The 22,084-nt window shown below is 40.0% G+C and overlaps 1 protein-coding gene and 1 long non-coding RNA gene across 2 annotated transcripts in view; one reads left to right on the top strand and one right to left on the bottom strand.

Annotated features, from left to right (window-relative positions):
- LOC139595308 (uncharacterized) overlaps positions 1-19,459 on the bottom strand; it is a 69,036-nt gene extending 49,577 nt beyond the window's left edge. The window contains exons 1-2 of the long non-coding RNA XR_011681001.1: positions 19,343-19,459; positions 2,568-2,682 (exon numbers count right to left, since the gene is read on the bottom strand). This is a non-coding gene — a long non-coding RNA (uncharacterized lncRNA). The remainder of the gene's footprint in view (positions 1-2,567; positions 2,683-19,342) is intronic.
- On the top strand, positions 3,893-12,362 carry PLAU (plasminogen activator, urokinase). The gene is made up of 11 exons (XM_071438866.1): positions 3,893-3,993; positions 5,534-5,646; positions 6,233-6,284; positions 6,454-6,558; positions 7,104-7,269; positions 7,525-7,610; positions 7,730-7,919; positions 8,547-8,701; positions 9,619-9,759; positions 10,312-10,460; positions 11,269-12,362. Exons 2-11 carry the CDS (start codon positions 5,587-5,589, stop codon positions 11,461-11,463), a joined length of 1,299 nt encoding a protein of 432 aa, XP_071294967.1. The 5' UTR covers positions 3,893-3,993; positions 5,534-5,586; the 3' UTR covers positions 11,464-12,362.
- Positions 19,460-22,084: the final 2,625 nt, after the last annotated feature.

Raw genomic sequence — 22,084 nt, 5'->3', positions numbered from 1 at the left:
TGGATATAAACCAGAACATGCACCACATGACCATCAGACTTCAGGCAATACAAAGCCTCAGGCCTAAATTTTCCTTGTAGAACAGCACTTCTGTAGCAGTTCTTGCTACTAATATTTACAGAGTTATTTAACTCCCTGAAAAGTTCTAGCCTTTTGGGGTTTACTGATGGACCAGCAGAGTCAATATATGGTGGATGGTATTTCTCTTGAGTTTTAATATTTTATCATCAGCTGTGAAAATGAACACTGTTACCAATAATACCTCCACCACAGCAACTTCTGCAGAACAATGCAAACCTCACAATCTCTTTCAGTACACCACCATGAGATAAAACCCCTGTATTTCTCTGAGGGTCAGTGTTCTCATCTAGCTGGAATGGAATGTTATCTTTCCTAAATTTGCTAAGTCAGGCTGGCCAACTAGTCTGAAACATTCAAGTTGCTTCAACAATAAATTAAAAGAATCAGCAAGATTTTTATTTGGAACTGAAAACTGAAACATAAAATCACAGTAACCCAAGAACTGTCTGACTGTGGCTCTGATACTACTTGTTCTTCAGGGATAGATCCACTGCATCTGACTTCTATTTTAGAGAAGTGCTATATGACTGCAGACTCAAATCACATTAGGAGCTCATAAGAGGTGTATACATTTTCTTTACTCTGTGATATAATCCAGGTGCACACAAGAGAAATATATAAAGCCCTATTATTAACAGCCCTAACTAAAAAAATAAGCAAATGACTTGAGATTTTGTGAGTAGTTTTTTCTCATGTAGATGCTGTACTCCTACTAAGCAGGTAAAGTACCTTTTACAAGGTCACTCTAGCACTTCCTTTATTACCTCTTTCTTTAGAAGTCTTTCCTCCTTCCATCCTGCCTACACCTCAGCCAAATTTCGGTAAGAGATCAAAGTGATGAAACCACGCACAGGTAAAAGGAAAAGGAAATAAACTGTGGAAAGCACAATGTGGCTCTCAAAATACAAAACTTGTTCACGAGTCTGTACAAGTGTTTCTCTCTTAAGCCTCATGACTTCTCATAATCAGTATCAACTGAGCAAGTAAGTTCCACTTCCACTGAGAGTCTTGCAGTAGGCATTTAACTTTATTCACTGTTTTTCCCAAACAACTTTGCTTTTGAGTTATAAAGACCTGCTTTCCCTCTGTCCTATCACAGTCTTGTCCTGGACAGAAGACATGGCCTGTAACCAGGCCCTTCTAAACTCTTGAGACATGCAGTGGAGAACAAATGCTGACCCTGAAGCTACCAAAAATCCCTTGGTAGCAGAACCGGTCCTGCTTCATCCCTCCCACTCCCTGAGCATGTGCATTTCCCATCTGTGCTGGCAGGTCCAGCTCTGAGGTCAGATGGAGGACACGGCAGAAGTGCCATGCTACAGATTTTCCAAGGTCTCTGCCTTAAGGCAGGGCACGTGACAAGGTTCCAAGGATTTATTTTACCTGAAACTTCACTTCAGCTCTTGTTGTGCCAGCCATCAGCCAGCTCAGTGAATCCAGGCACTGGAAATTATCTTCTGCATCTCTGCTTCCCTAAGAGTCATTTAATGCTCATAGAGATAGTGCAGCTGTGAGGTTACTTGGAACACCAAAACAAACTTATTTTCAGTTGGCTTGGATATCTGTCTACTAAACCATATTGTCAGTTCAGTGGAGTCCAGTGCCAACTATAACTCATTTACCTATCTAGGTAGTACAAATATTTAGACCAAAGGAATTGGATAGCTTTAAAGCAGCACTGCAAACACATCAGAATTTCTGATCATAGCTGTCACAAGTCTGATTGAAAGACAGTGACACCTTAGCCCAAGTCACTTCTCCTGGGGGCCTTCTAGATGTACTTAAGAAGTACAGGATTTCAGTAAAACCTGAGTATATCACAACTGGCAGAAAAAGGGAGATTTGAATCTTGCTGTATCTTGTGTCAGAGTGAAGACAACAAAAGTTTTTGGTTCTTGGATCTGGAAAACAAGTATGAACCTGCAGGTTTTCGAGAGAAAATTAGGAACAGGGGCATCTGCAAAGCTTGGTCAAAGGTTCAGGGAGAGGATAACTGATCACACTTCTCAGGAAACAAAAATATCAAAGAGGAAACAGTTGCTCTAGGGGTTTTTCCCAGAAGGATAGTTTGAGGAAGGCCTAGAGACTCTTCCTTGGGAGCATGGAGGAGGAAGGAGAGGTGCTGCCTAGGCCTGAAGAGCCCTCCTCTTCCTGCATCCAGGCTTCTCTCTGCTCTTCCTGTTGAATCAAACTATGACCTATTTCTTAATTTATTATGTGTAAGGTTGGTGTATTAAAATTAATTGGGTAAATGTTCCAGACTGCTGTTAAAATCTGGATTATTTCCCCCTCTGCAGAATTGATTCCCTAAGATAAGTTTAGTTGACAGCCACTCCTCTGAAATAAAGAGTGCCATGGGGATTTTACCCTCATACTTGCTGCCCTGTTTCTTAGAGGGTCTAATTACTTGTGATGTTGATATATCAAGTCACCACAAAATGTGAGCCACATTTCTCTCCTGAAATTCAGAAAGGCTTATTGCTTACCTATGCTGACTTATGGACTTCCAGCTTGAGCTGTTTCTCTTGACTCCGTTCCTGCCATTCAGTGAAGTGAACTCCATGTGCTTTCTGCAAACGTGAGATCTGTTCTGATCTGAGCCTGAAGATGCGAACAGAAAGAAGTAGAGCATGTAAGCAGACAGTAGCTAAATAAAGGTATGGTTATACCACAGACTTGACACAGATAGAAAATGGGGAGGGAAGAAGAAAGCTGAGCCATAGTCACACCAGTTGTTACATGGCAAACATAGAAAGGTGGTCTCCTTAAGCTCTGAATTGTCAAGTTATGAAAACATTTCTCTTGAGGGAATTTCAGGTCAGCTACTTCTCTGACCTGACCTCTAAAGAAACTGCTCTTCATCAGCTACACAGCCTGTGGACACCTACCTCACCTTAGTCACCAGCACTACCTGAAGCTAGACCCTACGAATACACACACAAATATTATGTATTGGTTTGCTGTTATTCACCACATTGCTATAACATCACAGCATAATGTGAACAAAATCACATTTAACTGGGCCAGGAAAGACTATCTGTCGTGCTGGGTCTGCATTCTTAGACATCTGGCACTTCAAATTTCCATCCTCATTCTCATGAAATGAGCTGCTTTGAATACTTCTTTGGGAGGCAGAAATTATAAGAAAACCATGACCACTTTCTCACGATTGCTCAGGCCCAAGGGAGCATAAGTAATTTGGAGGAGATGAGTTTAGCACCTGCTGTAAGCCCTGAGTCCTAACACATTCCAGCTGGCATGAGAACTGCACCCTGCTCACCCCGATGTTGTGTGTTTCAGCTGAAGACAGCTCTCTGAAAACACACCCAGTGCTTCAAGTGCATTCTGACCCAATACTCCCTCCCAGCGGGCTGTTTTATCCACACCTGAAAGAGTTTAATCCTCTATTAGTTAAAAAATCACTTGTGCTTCTCTCATTATGGGTAGTACCATATGAATAACACACCACATTTGCATGTATCTCCAGGAGTGTTTCATAGTCATTTTATGTTTATTGATAATGCATACATACATACATGTTATCATTGTTATCATTCTGTCAAGTCTCCAGGCATGTTTCTAGTCATTCCTTTCATAGCTCGCACTCACATTTCTCTTTTGATTTTATAACTGTCCCTAAGGAATTGCTGACTGCCGCAGGGAGGCCAAGGAGCCCCTTCCAGAAATCCTACCCCATACAAAGCTGTTTACTCGCCCTGACCGTACTCCCTTCCTCGAAACTAAAAAGCAGCATAGAAAATTCCCCCCTTGAGTCACGCCGCAGCTCGCTGGAGCGCCCGGGGCGGAGCGGCGGCGGCGGCCCCGCCCCGGGCCGGCCTTTATAGAGCCCGCAGCGGGCAGCGCCCCGGCAGCCGCCGCAGCTCCGCCAGCCAGGCACCGCCAGCGCCGCCGGTAAGTGCCGTGCCTTTGGAACCCAGGTGGCAGCTAAAGGCGCCAGCGCCGCGTCTAAATCGATCGCGATGAAACGATTACTCTTAAAATTGCATGGGAATTAAAAAAGAAAAATGCTGCTGTGGTGCAGTATCGCAGGTGCGGGGAAGGTCAGTTCTAGTTGCCACGGTATAGCAGAATTTTTAAGGGAATCAGCAGTACTGCCGTTTATGGTGTGGAGGCTGCGCCTGAGAATCTAATTATAGTCGCAAAGAATAAATTACTTTCATTTCTGCCGAAAATGCTAAAAATAATTGTCATAGTAATGTTTAAGGGAAGTATATCTGCTAACATTTCATCTGAATCTGAAAAGCATGCACAGCAAAGTATCTGAGGTGTGATTTGCTTTCTTGCATTATGACACCTGCTTACCAGCAAAGGTTGCATCTGCATTTAGCATTTTCATTTGCATTGTGTCTATTTTCCAATCTTCTCTTTACCGTGTGTTTTGGTCCACACCACTGAGTGTGTGAACATGTGTTAGGAGTGCTCAATAATGACCTATAAAGTACTTGCACTCCATTTCTTCCAAATGAAGTAAAACTAGAAGGTGCAATCCACATATCAGCAGGCATTCAATCTGCAGGGCCAAACTGGAATTAGTCCACTATAGAAACCTGAAGCAGGTACAGTGTACAGCTCAGTTGTGCATCCTCTTCTACTGCATTGCTTTTTTTTTGCTAATATAAATATAGCTATGATTCCCATGGAATCTCTTAAAAATCAAGTTTTATAGTTTTCTAGAAGTGAGAGAGCACTAAAAGAGTCAGAGCTTAAAAAAAAAAACTCCCATGACTTCTTTTGCAATTTAAAAAGAGGGAGAAGACATATGGGACTTTATTGTGCCCCCATTGTTATTACATGATAATTATTTGCTTTTGGAAAGATTGCTATACCTGCTTGGCTACAAGATCCAGCTGTATATAAGAAGTTGAGACAGACTATGTTGTAAACCTCTAACACTGAAAATAAGTGAGGCAACATCACCAGCAGACTTTCAAGAGGTAGCAGTGGTCAGAGGCTCTTGGTCAGGTGGCCAGGTTTACTTAAGTGCTGAGCAGCAACAAAATGCAGCTGATAACTACAGAGGGACTGAAAAACGGAGCTTTCCCTTTCATACCCTGAAGGTGCATGCTCAGTGCTTTCGTTGAAGGTAGCAGTGCTCAGTTCAATAGGTAAAAACAGTTGGGCAGCAGCTAAATACATCTGCCAATTTCCAACTTAGTCTGTACTGCAAAAATAGAGTATGGATTTTTCCAATTTCTCTTTCCCTGCTTCAATTACACTCTCAAAAAAACCCCTCATTTTATTGCTGCCTGTACAAAAAAAGCTTCAAAGTATAACCTCTAATTTAATATATGGAAATAATAAGCAGATATCCTGCTGCAAGTAAAAGCTTCATCCTTCATCAGTTGTGTTGTGTTGTAACTGAAGACAACAGAAGCAAGAAAACTGGCACTGCAGGCTACAGCATGACACTAAATTCCTCTTTTATTTTCAGAATTAAATAATAGAGATAGAAGAAGAAGAAAAAGGGAGAAGTTAACTAACAACATGAAGTTACTCATCTTCCTCACAGTAACGTTGGGTGCCCTTGTCACGGGACTAGAGTCTGTAAGTTTTAAGTATATCAAAACCTAATCTTATTTCATGGAGAAAGGCAGACCCAGCCTGCAAAGCAGGAAAAACCCTGAAGGACAGAACAAGAATCCTTTGTTGAATAAATTTTCTGGCTTTCATTTTCTGGCACAAATGTGAAGCACCAAGGTCAGCAAAATGATAGGGGCAATTGATGAATGTTGCATCTTTGCTGCACTGCTTGGTGGAGAGGGTGAAGTTTCCTTTCCCTTTTTAGGGACAATGACCATTAAGAGCTGCTTATGTTCCTACAGCATAAATAATTGCAATGTTGACCTGATGCAGTGGCACAGCTCAGTGGGGCTTTTCTGATCCTGGCATTTTTGGGGATTTTTTCGGTGGTTTTTGTTTGCATGACATGGGATTAGTTTTTATTCCCCATTCTGCTTAGCTTAATTAGAGCTGCACTTCTCATTCATGTCCAGATTCCACAGAGTAGGTTCAGCAGGTAGCTACATGCAAAAAACTAAACAGTTGAAGGTATGCAGTAGGGAAAAGATGATCAAACCACATAAAAGGAACTGCCTTCTTAAAAATCTTTTTTTTTTTTCTTTTCCTGTAGATTTATAGCTGGAAATACTACAAGCAATATAAACGCAGATCAGAACACAAGGGTAAGCATCTGCCTGTTCTATTTGAACCTAAAAATAACTTATTATCCTGTACTTGTACAAGAAGAAAGACCCTTAATGAGACTGAAACACCTAAAACTTAATTTTCAATTACATTTCATCTCCGCATTCAAATGTTTTGCCTATAATCAGTGATGTCTTTGACTTACAGAATGCCCTTGTTTGAATGGAGGAACATGCATTACCTATTACCTCTTCAGTGGAATTGGTCGTTGCATATGTCCAGATGGATACACTGGGCTTCACTGTGAACTAGGTAGAGTATCTGTCTTCCTCAATGCTAACTAAATTGATTGGAAAGGTCTAAAAGATAGTCAAAGAATTCATATGAAATGCCAAGTGATGAAAGCATTATCCAGAGATATGACTGGATAGCCTTTAGCAGTTTGTACTAACAGACTAAATGAGGAGAAGTAAGAAAATGCTGGTGTAAGAAAATCAGGATCTCTAATTTCTTTGTCCCTGCCTCCTCATTAAGGTTGCTTACCTCAACCTTACTTTTAGATTGGGGTGGAAAAAATGAACTAGTTTGTTGGTGGTCAGAAGCAGAAGAACTTATTAGACTTAATAAATTCACTTAAACTGTTAACGAATTAATATGCATGCTTTAAAGTGTAAGATACTTGATGCTCAAAGTCCATACAGAGCAAATTTAATAACAGTATCTAGTCAGTCTGGATTTTGCATCTGATTTTGAGTGTAATGCAAGAACTTTTTTCCTCATTTGAAGGATTTGTCCATGTCTGTCACAGAACAATTGTAAGCAAGAGCATGCTGCTAATAAAATATTTATTTTCTCAGACACTGACAGCACATGCTATACTGAAAATGGGGAGAGCTACAGAGGGATGGCAACAGAAGACAAATGTCTGCCATGGAACTTGCCCTCACTAATCAGGAGGGGTCGTTACCACGCTTACTCAGAGAATGCTTTGCAGCTTGGGCTGGGCAAACACAGCTACTGCAGGTAAGAAAAGTAGCACTCATCTTGTGAAACCTTTTATTATCACAGCCCCAGAAATACTTTACTGAGAAACATGTTTTTAAAAAATAACATTACAGAGCTAAATTATTGACTAGAAATATTTGGAATGTGAGTTTCTGAAGCATTATTTCCCTTGGCATATATTACAACAAAATATTTTTGTTTTTTCCAAAACACTTGGAAATTTTAAAATACTATGACTGTCTTTATGAAAAGGACACTCTTTTTATCTTTCAGAAACCCAAATGGAAGGAGCGGACCCTGGTGTTACACCAAAAAGGGATCTGCCATTCGAGAAACACTTTGCAACATAGAGAAGTGTGGTAAGTAATATTAGTTTCAACACAATTGGGGTTTTGTTTGTTTTTTTAATTTTATTTTTGATAGCAAAAGTTTGGAGTTTATTTGTAAGAACATCTGAATGAATTTTTTCTTTTCACAGGGCCTACATGTGGTCAAAGGAGCATCAGTAAGATGTTCAAGATTGTTGGTGGAAAGCAGGCAGAGATTGAGTCTCAGCCTTGGATAGCAGGAATCTTCCAAACCATAAGGGGGATGGAGCACTTCCTGTGTGGTGGCAGCCTCATCGACCCTTGCTGGGTGCTCACAGCAGCACACTGCTTCCACACTCCGTAAGTTTCCAGTTCCATGGCCTTCTTAGTTGACACTTTCTTCAACTGATTTCTCGGTGTGATGCTCCCTGACCAACCCTTTGGAATGCACCACAGTAAGAATGTTCCTTTGATTGAACAAAGCAAGAGCAGCAAAAGAAACATTAAGCCTCTGGGAGCCCACATCTAGCAGAATGAACTAGCAAGATGTGGACGGCTGGGTGGGATGCAATTTTAACAATTCAGTGTATATTGGTGCCAGGATTTAATTTTTACCTCAGCCCTTCCCTAAATGTAATAGTTATACTGATGATGAGCTGTGTAATACATCTATGGCTGCTTTTTGTTGACTTTTCTATGGAAAGCTGATCCTTTTGGCATCCTGCAGGGGATTCTTAAGGCCAACGCCTTTCATTAGTAGCAACTAGTTAGGCATGTTTCAGAATGTCTGAGTACCTATTTAATCCCCTCAAATGGAAAATTAGGATGCTTTTCTTCAGAATATTGGATCAACTTTCAAAGCAAACTAAAGTTTACTTTTTCTTATCAGCATTAAAATAAATGTGAAAGAGACCTGGACTGGATCTCAGCTGTTGACCTTACTTCCAGAAATCAGTAGTCCTCATCAGTCTCTCTACTCTCACTCAGGTCAAGAAGACCAATAAACAAATCTGTTTACAAAGTTTTCCTTGGAAAGTCCATACTGAATGTTACTGATGATAAAGAACAAGTATTCATGGTTGATGAGATCATCTCTCACCCTGACTTTACAGATGAAACAGGTGGCAATGAGAATGATATTGGTAAGTGTTGTCTTGATATAAGTCTTTAAAACACTGAGATAGGTGAAGGCTGCATAATTGTGGCATACATTCAAAAGAAGTAGAACCAGAGATGGGAAGAAGGGGAGCAGGAACAGTCTGAAAATTAAGCCTGTGCTGACAGGTTTTGCACTTGTTAAGTTTTGGTTGTGTTGCATATCCGGTGCATTACCTGAAAAGCAGTTTCTGGAACTGTGGAAGACATGGCTTTTCCATAAGCACTGGTGGCAGCATTGCATTTCTGCCATTTTATTGTGTGTCTAAAGATCAGACTGTATGTATAGTAAAAGATGAAAAAATGCATGCACAGTAGGTTTCATCATATAGCATGGGAATGCCATATCAGCCACCTTATTAGCTGAAGATTATCCTGAATTAATTCAGACTTTCATAAAAGTCTGGGTTTCACAAGCCTGTTCCTAAAGCAACTATGTCAGAGATGGGTTTTTGCAACTTGAAGAGACCAGACTTCTCACTCTTGCTCTTGACATTTAGAACTCTACCACCCCTTCCAGATTCCTGCTGCTGCTGAAGTAAAGAAAATCCAAGAATATCTTTGTAAGCCATTCAGGATAGTGGGTACTGCCCTCTACAGCCAGTCAGGAAGTTGATCTTTTAAAACATCTAAAGATAGCTCAGGCAAAAGAGTCTTCTGCAAGAGTATCAGCCCCTATCCTTTGAGGAAGCAAGTTGGAACACTTGTCAATTTTAGTGTTGGGAAACTAATGTTGTTGTTATTAAGTAATGACTCATTCCAAAAGCAATGAGGGGAGCCGTGTGGAACCAGAACTAAATATAATTGCAGCTATTCCCATTAACTGTACCAAGTACTGCTATTGTCAGAACTTGATGGGAAAACTTTACAAATCTAACTGTATCTTTTCTGACTTGGTTCATAGCTTTGATAAGGATAAGAACAACTTCTGGACAGTGTGCAGTAGAATCCAAGTATGTCAGAACAGTCTGCTTGCCAGAGAGGGACCTCTCCTTAAAAGAAAATACACACTGTGAAATAGCTGGCTATGGAAAACAAGATTTTTGTAAGTAAATGACTTCTCTTTCTGAAGTTGGTCTTCCACAATGGTGGGAATGAGGTGATTTTTACTCCATGATGTGTGAAGTGTTAAAAAAGGATTCCTTTCCATTGTATGTATTCCATGTGCATCTCTTGAAGATGACCTTTGCTAGTTGTCTATGGCATTTCCTATCTGATGCTTCTCCCTCATATCAACCATACAAAGTAAGGCAAAATATAAGCCACAATTTTTATTGTTCCTGATGTGATGAGGAGGAGAAGAAAAATTAAGTTGTGTAGGAGGATTAGCAAGGGATTGTGTTTGTGCAGAATTTCCATCAAAAATTATTAAACTCTTTCCTTCTAAAAGCTAAACTTTGTATTTTGTGTTTGGACCATTTGTTTTTCTCTTTGAAACCTTTTTATGAACAGTAAAAGCAAAGGTGGAAGTAAAAACCTCAATGGAGAATTGGAATGGTTATGCTAATTTAAGTGCAGTAATTGTGTTATGGGGGGTTTCTTGCTGCTTTTTGTTTCTTGGAGAGTGAGAACAACGAAATACTTTTTGTTTTTGCAGATGACATCTTCTATGCTCAAAGACTGATGTCAGCCACTGTGAACTTAATATCACAGAGAAAATGCAAATATGAATACTATGACAATATTAGAGTTACTGACAACATGGTCTGTGCTGGGGATCCCACATGGCAGATTGATGCCTGCAAGGTAAAATTGGTTTGGTTTATTTTCTAAATAACTTGAAATACATGTACACTACTATATGGATCAGTTGGCAGCATCTTGTAACTCTACTAGTCACTAGAGTCTCTAATGTAACTAGAAATTACTATGTCAAGTGGAGTTGACCTGTCGTGTGACCAAATATCTGGAATAAAGTTGGAATCCAGAGTTAGGTTTTACCCCCTCCAGGTCTTCCTTTGGAGGTGCAAGTGCAGTATCTTAGCTACTGTTTTTCCTCAAGACCTTATTTTCAATCTATTCAAACAATAGCTGATAGATATCCATCAGAGCTATATAGCAACTGTTCTAATCTCAGTTTGCACATTAACTATAGCTTTGCAAGGGTAGATTAAGGGAACACTGAGCGCCTCCAGATTCCTCAAAACTAGATTTATTTCGCTGCACCTTAATGGGCAGAGTGACTATAGGAGCCACTGAAAAGAACAAGCATCCTCAAGTGTAAGAGTGTCTTTGGACAGGGAGACAGTTGATTCTGTGATGAAGAATAGGGCATGTTGGCCTTGACCTTGTATCACTAGTCTAATATCTATGTTTATAAACTTGGGATGGGGATGAAAGGTAACTATTCTCCTGGTATCCTGACAAGGGGATAGAGATCTCAGCTTTAGAGACTGTTCAAGTCACAGCAGCTGCCAAACCTTCTGTTCCATCTAAGCAATGTTTTCAAAGATCAAAGCTTTAGCTCATAGGTCCTCACTAGCTTGCTTAACTCTAGAAAAACAATCACAGCTTCCATCTGCAATGACCTAATATGTTCTCTTTCTGTTGTCAGGGAGATTCCGGTGGCCCCATGGTCTGTGAGCACAATGGCAGGATGATGGTTTATGGCATTGTCAGCTGGGGAGATGGCTGTGCAAAGGAAAACAAGCCTGGTGTTTACACCAGAGTTACTCAATACCTTAACTGGATTGACTCCAGCATGAATGGGTTAGCTGCCAAGAGTCGTTTTCTTCCTGAACCAAAGTGATCTGGTTTAGACAGCTGGACTGAAATGAACAAAATTTTGCCTATACTGACACCAGGACAGTGAAGACCTGAATGTCATAAGAGGCTTTCATTTTGAATGCTTGTGTGGTCAGTCACTCAGATGAGTGTTCCTGAGGCACGAGGCAGAGAGAGGGTTGATATTTTATCTTACTACTCTGAGTTACTTGGAAACCACTCAGTGGGAAGCTAAAATATTTAACATTTAAATGACTATTCCCATGCATGATACTATGCATAGCAAGTTAGCTGTCTACTCAATTTATGAACCAGCATTTGCTCTGGAAATATTGATACAGTTTCAACTAACTTAACTCAAGTATTCATTTTATACATGACCTGAGTCTAAAATCTCCCCTTATTGTACTGAATAATACTAAGTCTCAAGTCCCACAAACCTAGCCTGTTAAGACCCCTACTGAGAGAGTGATCCGACTTGGCATCAAAAAGTTGGGGGGAAAAAAAAGTAGTGGCATTACAAACTGGTAATGTATTTAAGTTAAGAATTGTGCTGCAAGGTGTCGAGTTGGAAACTTGCTTCCAGGTCATGTGTGAAGGTGTCCCCTGGGAAGTCTGATTATGCAACTTCTACATCTATCTATACACCCTGGAGAAGATTTAAGGACTTGGCATTTGTCAAATGCTGCAGGCATCGAAAGTCAGAAATTGATTTCCATTCATTTAACTGATATTATATGGAAGTGATTTTTTTTTTTCTCAGAGACTTATTCTGGGTTTATTTTTAAACTTGTCTTTGTTTTGTAGATTTGGATTATTTGCATGAGGGCTGGAACCTCAAACTTTATTTAAATTATTTTTACTGTGTTTAACTTATTGTTTGTATTATGGATGTTAACTATCAATAAAAAAACTTTCTTCTTATGTGTGTTTCTCCTCTCTGGAAAATAGAAGGGTGACTCAAAAGAGAATTGTCATTATTAAGTTCTAATCTCACTGTAATCTTCCTTAGTAAAACATAAATATTAGTGAAGAATTTGATATGCATAAGCTAAATTCTCTTTTTCCAAAATGCACATGGGTGTCTGTGAAAAGGCTACTCCAGCTGTAGCTTCATATAGTCTGGGTACATGAACCTTGCACATTGGGGATGGAATGATAGGAAGAAGAACCTTGATGAAGTCTGGTCCTTAAGACTCAAGACTGAACTCAGCAACATCTCCACTCTTTGCAGTGCTGTTCTTGTCGTCATGTGTCCTTAGACTTCAGTCCTCTCTCTATAAAAGGGGTGGGACAATACTTCCCCTTTCCCACAGCTGTGCCTGGCTCTGAGCTGTCAGGAGTGAGAGTTGACAACTGTGTGACTGTACTGAGACTAATGCCCTGACAGCCCAGTGGTGGACAGGGACACCAAGCACTGCTGAAACATGAAACGATTACTGGCACTGCTGGATTGCAATCTGTTAGGCAATACAATTTGTGGTTGGGATCTGCAACTAACTTTATTAGTGGAGTTTACCACTGCTTGTGCTAAAGCTATTTGGGGCAAGCTTGTGGACTCCTGATTCAAGTTTGTGCAGGGAGCTGGTTACGATTGCATTGTTTCTGGAGTTAGAGATCTCATGTGAGAGACAGGAGACTGTGAGAAGAAAAGTTCCTCTTCACTGCTTCTTTTGACAGCAGCTACCAGGGCCGCTTGATCAGTGCTGGCAGAGAATGCTTCATGCCCAAAGTACGCAATGGTAATACAGTTTTAGACAAAAATATTCTAGGTTTTAAGCATGTCTTTTGGCATGCTACACATTTTTTACTTTACTATTCCACTTTAATACTTAGCAAAATGCTTAAATCAGTGAATCTTCAACAGGTGGAGAAATATAAATACCTTCATGGCCATTGCATATGATTTTCATTGCAATGAACAGCACATTTATCATCAGTTTCTCTAGGCTTTTTCTATGCAGAGATATGATTTAAATTTCAACTTCTTTCCATCATTATGTATATAAGTAAGAATGAAAAAGGAGTGAAAAATCAAACTTGCGTTTAGGTGTCCTTCAGTCTGGAGACTAGGGAACTCTAGGTGAAGTATAAATAAAGACAGGATCTTGAAAGCAGAGAGCATTTAGATGCTGTTTGGGTGTGCATCTTATTTGTTTAGTTTATATTGGATAAGTTATTCCAACAAAATTTAAATTTTTAGTCAAACATATACTATGCATACACATCTGCTCTGGCTGCTATACCATTTTATGTAGTCTCCTTCAATGTTCTTTGGCCTCACAGCTACACTATCAGCTGCCTGGCTAGTTATCAGAGCCTGGAAAAATGAAGGGCAAAGATGAGAGCACAGTTTGGCAAAACATCCTCTTCCTGCAACAGAATCCACAGGAAATACTCTCTTTCCGTGTTACAGAGAGTGAGCAGGTGTTGATCCAGGTTGAGGTGCTGGTGAAGATGGAAACAGCCCAGAGAACTCTGCATAGAGGCTGGCAAAAACCCCTGCAGAATGAGAGGAGCATGACCGGAGAAAGGATGGTTTTGGAAGATATTAGATATCTGCTGGGTACAAACATATATGCAAGGCAAAATTTGGTATCATAAAGCTACTCGTAGTTAATATGGTTCATTGACTTCAGGTACTTGCTGTCACTAGAGAGGAACAGAATAGGAGTCCAACAAGTATTTAGAAGCAGCTCAGAGGTGCTTAGCATGACTAACATGATCTCAAGTTCCTACTTATCTTCAATCCTCCCACAGAAGAAAGACATCAAATAAAGAGGAAAAAGCAGTATCCGATGTGTCCAGAGCACAGAGGAAGCTTGTTTAACCTGTCAGCTCTTAGGAGGAAGTGATGCATCCTGAACAAACAGACCACTTGACCTTATATAGCTGAAGCTTTCTTCATGGAAGTGAAACTAAAATGTGACTCAAAGCACTTAAAAATAAAATCTGTTATAAAAAAAACTAAGGGATGAGGAAATGTAACACATCATCATCCATTTGTTATACCACTTCCACGTGGAATTGTATGCATGAGAGTATTTTGGTTGTGCATATTGAAACCTGAACTAAAAACCCAACATGATTATTTGGTCACTAAGCCTTTGGCTCACTTCTGACACCTAACCACAGCTCTTGTTTTAGGCCTAACAAGCACAGAATTCATCCATAAAAAGAGAATCAAATCCATAAAAAGAGAATCAACAAGCATCCATCAGTCTTGTAATTTCAGGTTTCAGATATCTCCATCTTAAGCTGAAGTTAAAAAAGTGACATATTTGAAACACTACATATTCATTGAAGAAAAAATCTGGGTTCAAACTTGGTCTGGAATAACCCTTCCAAATCCATCACATCTCATAGAAGTGGGAAATCTGAACAGAATGTGGGCTGTGCTGTATAACCTTTTGGCAAGTGAATGAAATGGAACTATGAGAAACGGAAACTTGTGCATTTGAAGGCACAAGGGCTATGTACTGAATGAACAGCAAAATGAGATGCAGACCCACATGAGCAGTATGCTCAGCTCCTGTGTGCAGCTCCATAGCTACAGCCAACAAGTTGATTCATTGAGATTTAGGCAGCATCTGCCTGGTAGGATACACTAATGATCTTTGAAGCTGGATAGGGCTGTGAGAATACCAGCATCCAAACAGAATCCAGAGTGAATGCAGCAATCCAGAGTCATTGAAAATGAACAAGATAATGAAGACAAAGAGGAATAACCAAATGCACAGAAGGAGATGAGTGATGACTGGTATTAAAACAGATCCAGAAAGCATTGCAGACCACAGGCTGGATTTAAGTCAACGGTATTGAGTAAGAAACTGTAAACATACTGACACGTACTTAAGGGCACAGTTTGTAAACATCAGGACAAGGCAAACACTCCGCTGTGTTTCGTTTTGAGTGTCATTCTTCTTGATGAGAAGACAACAGTAATAAGTGGTCAAGAACATGACAAGGAGAAAAGACTGAAAACATTCCAGAGAAGCAAAATCTACGAGGGACACTTTCTTCAAAAGAGAAAAGGCTGAAGCAGAGAAGGGAATAAACTGTTCTCTGCATCTTCTGGAGTTGGGGTGAAAAACAATAATCTTGTTTGCAGGGAGGGAAACTGAACTGAATTATTATGAAATTACTCTACTAGTAAGAGTAGTGAAGCATGAAATAAATGGAATTGAGTGGTGCTGAGCCTCAGTCACTGGAATTTTTAAGAAAAATTTAAACAGAAATAAAATAGTTGGTTTGGATTCTTGCAATGCAACTGAAAGGTATTTTGAGAAATCATCTAACCTCCGGTTCCCTGCTTTATTATGAAATCAAAGAACATGCTCAGTGACTGAGATGACTACATGAAAATAAAGACATTGCAGGCAGATTTAGAAATCATATTACACAATTTACCCATCTCTTAAAAAAGCGGCTTTAAGAAATGGGTCTATGAAAGAAAAAAGTCTGGATTTCTGAATTACCAATTAAAGGCAAACCTCTTAATGCTAGACTAATAACTATAATGAGTTTTGAGCAAACCTTTCAGTGACTCTTAACAAAATAATATTCTAGAAAGGACTAGAATCAAATTGTTTCCATGTCCCACTGGACAAAATAATGCCAATGAATAACATGTGCAACTGGCAAGAGAGTAAAATTATTATCCCCCATTGGATAGTAGAAATGTTATTTTTTCTACTGAGTAACTGAAAAGTGGTTTGTATGTAATGCTGTGACTTGGCATCATACACATGAATTACCTCAGTATGCTTTGAGCTAGAGGCCTCTGGGTGTATGATAAAATCTCCCAAAGCTCCATATTATTGTAAGAGGCAATCATGGAAGAAGATGAAAATTACAGGCTACCATGAGACTTTGCTAGTCACAGACTTGTGCATTTTGGGACTTGGTACCTGTTTGGTGACAGTATAATTCCAGAAAACCAGATGGACACATTTACACATCCACAAGCAGCTTCACATTTATTAGAAATGAACCAATGAACTCTGCTAGTCACTGCTGGGATGTTCCAAGTGCAGTAAATTCATAACATCAGCAGTAGTAAAGAATTACTTACCACAAATTCTTCCCTAAATGTTCTTGCCTTGTGGCACAAAACTTTAGCCTAAGTTAAAAGAAAGCATGCCCAAGTGAGATAAACCAGAACATCACTACAGCTGTTGAAATTGCAGCTGTTCCATGAAGATCACAGCATGTACTTGGCATTACTACAGCATGTTAGCACCCATGATAAAAAAATCTTCACTAACGTTCCAACTCCTTCATCTTCAAATGCACCTGCAAAGTCTGACACATTGCAAATTTGTGTGGTTGGATAATATTTTTATTTTTAAACATGCTTACATGCTGTGTTAAGAGCAGCCCCAGCCACATGAAGGATTGCCTTAAACAGTTGCCTGTGACCATCTCAGTCAAATTTTGCTCTAGAACTTGCTAGACCATACGTGAGCCAACACTACAGGACAGCAAAGGAGTTTAAGTAGCTGCCATTCAAAACTGAATTGATTTATCTCAGAAATTATTTTCCTTACACATCTTGTATTTGGGAGCAGTGTATTTGACTAAAGACATCACATTCCTCTTAAAGAACAAGTAATTGCTAATTTAATTTCAAATTAGACATGCACAGATAAATTAGAAATATTTTCCAGAACAACTGAGTTCCATCTAAAATAACTGCAATTAGGTTTTATCTTACATATTAAATCTTTTGCCCTCTAAGATCACTCTGTCTTACAATAACTGTATCCTCTATTTACAATGTTTTAATACACACAACATCAAGAGATCTTGTGTTTATTACCTGGAGAGACAAATCAGAATTTTTTAACATTCTGTAGCTGAAACCAGGTTACAGAAATGTTTTCTGATGGTCAACTTGACTCAGCCTTAAAACTAAATTAAAGGGATTTTAAAACATTCACAGGGAAAATTATACCAGCCACAAGCTTTACTCTTAAAAAATTGGAACAGTTGTTATTTTTACAATCCTATTCTAGACATAAAATACACATATGTCCTCCTTAAGCACAGAAAAAATTATATGGCCAGGAAAAATGTTCAGAGGCAACAGAGCTGTCAAACATATGAGATGATAAGGGGTGGAAGAAGATAAGGAACCAAGGGATTTCAGCCTCCCAAGTTTATGAGTGCTTTGAACTGCAAAGCTTAAAAACAAAGTTTGTCACCTGACTGTGATCTATGTCAGCAGTCTTTTATATCAACAAACCTGCAATAATAATAAAAAGATGCATTATTAATATATTGAAAATGCCAGGAGAAAGCAATGTTTAAAGAACTCTCTTATGTCAAGGGCTGAAGTTTATATATATATATGTAATGTATTTTATTGACTTAATCCCAAAGAATCCCATAAATCTCCAGCATCTGAGCTCCTGCATTAAACCTGAATGAGAAAAGAGCTATATCTGCTGGTATATTCTAGTTTCTATAGGGACAATCAAGATTAGATGCTATTTAATTATTTGGTTTGCTTTGTCTGGTATCTGTTAAACTTGCCTGAGCACTACCATTAACATTACAGTCTCCAATGGCAAAGAGCATTTCTGTAGGAGCTTTCTCTCATAAAAGGTTACCAGTAACCCAACCATGTTATTGGTATCACTGCACAGGAGCCAATGGCTAATTTTTATTGATTACAAACCCACTGCCAAACAGAGCTTTTAGTGTTGTATTTTTATTAACAGAATCTTGGAACGGAAACAAAGATACATCAAGACAGAGTTTATACATTAAGCTTTACAGAAAAGAAATGTAAAAGTCTTCAGCTCAAAGATACAGGTAATCATATCCATTTGGAGACTTGTGAGCTATTAGAAAAAGATATTTTAAAGGGAGAATGTAAATATAGCACTGACAAGCACACCTTTAATACCGAATGATCTACAAGAGTGACTGAATTCTTATCCCCAGATTTAGTACTAAGTGTTTGGCCAGCCTCATCTCTCATTTTACATGAAATAATCTCACACCTACAAAGCTCACAGCAGACAAGGTGGTTTCCCTGATTTAAATCCCATTTTTCTCTATTACAAGTTTTATGAACATCTGCAGAAAAATTAAGTACGTCTTTTATTGATTGGTCTAGATAGACTCCAACTTTGATGGTTGCCGCACTTGCTGCTGATCAAATGAATATCCATGAATAAGCTGGGTGCCTACGGCGAGCAGCATCTCCATCCCTGTACCGGCAGCCAAGGCACTGACCTGCCGCTAGATGGGGGAGCAGCCTCGGAAAAGGAGACGCTGTCGCTCTCAGCCAATGCACAGGCCATTCCTTGAGCACGTAAATCACAGGGAAGTGGTTTTATTTATAGAATAACCTTTGTCCCCCTTCCACCCCAGTACTTATAAAAAGGTAAGCATAGGACAAAGAGTAGTTACTCAGCCATTTAAGTATACAACTTGTCACTTCTAATTATGATCTGCCAGACAAGTCTGTGACTCCTCACTGACATTTATAATCCTGCATTTTCCTGATCTATCTAGACTTCAGGTAATGCTAGCAACCTCTACAGCAGCAGAATGGCCAGAACGCTCTCCTTATGAGAACCCCTTGCAACAACAAAGACAGTTACTTCGCGAACAAAACATAAACAAACAAACAAAAAACAAAACCCAAAACACCCCAACAACCAAAACCAAAACTAATCAAAACCAAATAAAAGCAATTATTTCATGTCACGTCCACAGGAAGTCGTGGAAGGCATGGAAACAGCGGGAAAAGTGTTTAAGAAGAACCTGCAAAAGCGTACGACACCCCATAACCATTTTCCTCCAACAAAGCACAAGCTCGACTGAAATAGCACAGCCAGAGATAATCTGGCAAACAAAGCACAAGCAAACGTGGCAATACTAAGTCTTACCTAAGAAGAGTAACAGTTATAATTGTGTTGAGTGGGAGCGCTGACAGTGATCCTCCCTGAGCCGCTCCAAAGCTCTGGATCATTAAAACGTGCCCGCCAACCGCAGCCGCCTGAGAGCATCTGCTGAGAGCATCTCCCGCCGCCGCCACGCTGCTGCCTCCGCTGGGGGCGCCCGTGCCCCGCGGCGGCGGGGCCGGCACGGCGGGATGGGCACGGCGGGATGGGCACGGCGGGATGGGCACGGCGGGATGGGGACAGCAGGATGGGCACGGGGGATGGACACGGCGGGATGGGGACAGCGGGATGGGCACGGGGGATGGACACGGCGGGATGGGGACAGCGGGAAGGGGGACAGCGGGATGGGCACGGCGGGGCCGGGACGGCGAGATGGGCACGGCGGGATGGACACGGAGGGATGGGGACCGCGGGGCCGGGACGGCGGCTGCAGGAAGCCCCCGGCCAGCGGGGCGTGTGAAGACAGAGCCGGGCGGCGCAGACTGCGGCAGCTGTGCGTGCTCTCATACAAACGCCGTGGAGAGCGGATGGTGCCCTCCCCAAGGGACATCCCGGGCACCCGCAGTGCTGCGAGGCCGTAACCCCGCTTATGAAGGTAGTAATTCCCATATTTTTATAAGAATACTAACTTCAGGCCCTATGGCCACGTCTAAGTAGGAGCCAACTCGCTGCTCTGGCTTGAGAGATGCTGACTCTTCTCCAGATCGCTTCTGTCACTTGCTACACACAGAGACAAGTACTTTGCTGTCCCCCAGTTAGAACAACACTATTTGCTTTGAATTGGTTTAATCTCCTGGATTTTGGACGTTTGAAATTTTAACTTCAAGACAACACCCACAAAATTTCTACTCAGCCCTTAACTGCTTTCTTAAGGTAGTGCAAACACACTCAGATAATAGGCAAAAAGTTTGTTTACAATTTACTTTTCATGAGTCTTCACATCTGACACGTTCAGACAGGGAAGCAAAGTATGGTCAAGTGATTTCTGAAAATATGCTGCCACTGGAAGCTGCATCAACATTATCAGAATCCAACTGATCATACATTGACTAATTATTGTGATCTATTCAGGCATCAGTGCACAGCTAAAATGACAAATCTTAACAATTTCTTCAAGAAGTTGTCCTGTTCTGAAATCACGAATAGCATTACAATATCAAAATAGGTGTAACACAAAGATTAACAGAGCATCCAGCCAGAGAGCACTTGAATGTGTTTAATAAATAAGTCTGCACATCCCTTTGCTACAGTTGTCTGATTTGTGTTATCACTTGTTACCAAATTTTAGGAAGCCCATGACCCAAACACTATCATTCTGAACCTTGGAAACAAGAAACTGTTAAAGCTTCCATGACTGGAACATTTTAAGATTAAGAAACTTTTTCAGGCTCTGAATTATCAAATTAACATATTTTTAAGAAATACATAAGGCAAATATTAAGAATCCTAATTCATCATTACATTAAAGATTAAAAGATTACTTCAAATATTATTTTCTTCTTTACACATGAACAGAACTCAGTATTGCTTAAAGAAGCAAATTAAAAAAACCAAACAATTATTTCATCTCATTCTGCAGATGGCAAACAAACATGACATCAGTCAGAATGCTGAGATATTCTGCATTTCTCACAAATTACTCACCCTCATTAGAAACAGGTTTTGTAACATTTAAATAGGTTTGTTACTTACTCTGTTAGACTATTACAAGAGCACAGCACATAAGAATTACCCAGTTTTTAGGTTACTATTGATCTTCTTTATGCATCACTTAAGTTCTAAAATGATGCCAAACCCTCCATTCCTTTTAGAGCTATTTCTGCTACAGATATATGATGTACTGTGTTTTGACAGCAAATGTGACCAAGCTGCGGCAACCGGTATTGATTCAGAAGTTAAAGGAAGAGGCAAATAATTGTCATAATCTTCAGTGATTAAAAAAATATTTCTAGAATTTATATCTTTTGCAAAAATTGGTGATTTAAATGCCAAGGGTAAGTAAATAGCTTTGCCTTTTTTTTTTTAAGGGCTAAATTCTACCTGAGAATGTGAAAATAATTCAGCATAGAAGTCTTTCTAGAGCATTCAGTTATGAATTAAATGAACACTATCCATCAAGTAATAAATTTCCTCAACAAGATTCGTGTGACCTATTAACATATGCTATATAAATTCAAAATTGCATTACACAGGAAAGATGTCTCTCATGCAAAAATGGAAATTAAGTCACCATCATTCCCAGGCTCTGCTGAAGAAGGGAGTCTAATGAAGCAGCTCCTGCTGTTACTGCCTGGGCTGCACTCTGTGTGGCAGCCCCCCAGCATCTGCAGGAAGGTTATTAAAGCCACAGCAATGGCAGATACTTAACCTGTGTCACTGGGATAACCACGGTCCAGAGAACTGATATCTTCTAGCATATGTATGAACACAGAATTGTGCACCCTCGTGCAAACACCCTTATTGGCTTGCATAACTTATTTCTTCTACCAGTGTCATGCATCATGGGCAGTTCCTGATTTTTTAGTTCTCTGACACCAAAGCTTATTGGGCCTTTCAAAGCATGAACACAGCTGATAACTTCAGATCTTTTGGAACACGGTGCAGATACATCACTCCTCAGCTATCAAACATTCAGTTCTCAAATCTCAACATCAGATGTTCAGTCTAAGAGTAGTTACAGACACTTCAAGAGCCTGGAGTGCATTTCCTGCACTCTTTGGAGTGTAC

The sequence above is a fragment of the Agelaius tricolor genome, unplaced genomic scaffold, assembly GCF_023055355.1.
Source record: "Agelaius tricolor isolate 1412-34295 unplaced genomic scaffold, bAgeTri1.0.p SCAF_13, whole genome shotgun sequence".
Classification (NCBI taxonomy): domain Eukaryota; kingdom Metazoa; phylum Chordata; class Aves; order Passeriformes; family Icteridae; genus Agelaius; species Agelaius tricolor.
The sequence above is the reverse complement of the archived record's forward strand: the minus strand, read 5'-3'. Positions and strand labels throughout refer to the sequence as shown.

Coding starts and splice junctions, on each gene's coding strand:
- PLAU (XM_071438866.1), top strand. CDS start 5,587: ATGAAGTTACTCATCTTCCTCACAGTAACGTTGGGTGCCCTTGTCACG. Junction 6,559..7,103: donor TGGGCTTCACTGTGAACTAG/GTAGAGTATCTG, acceptor TTATTTTCTCAG/ACACTGACAGCACATGCTAT. Junction 9,760..10,311: donor CTATGGAAAACAAGATTTTT/GTAAGTAAATGA, acceptor TTGTTTTTGCAG/ATGACATCTTCTATGCTCAA.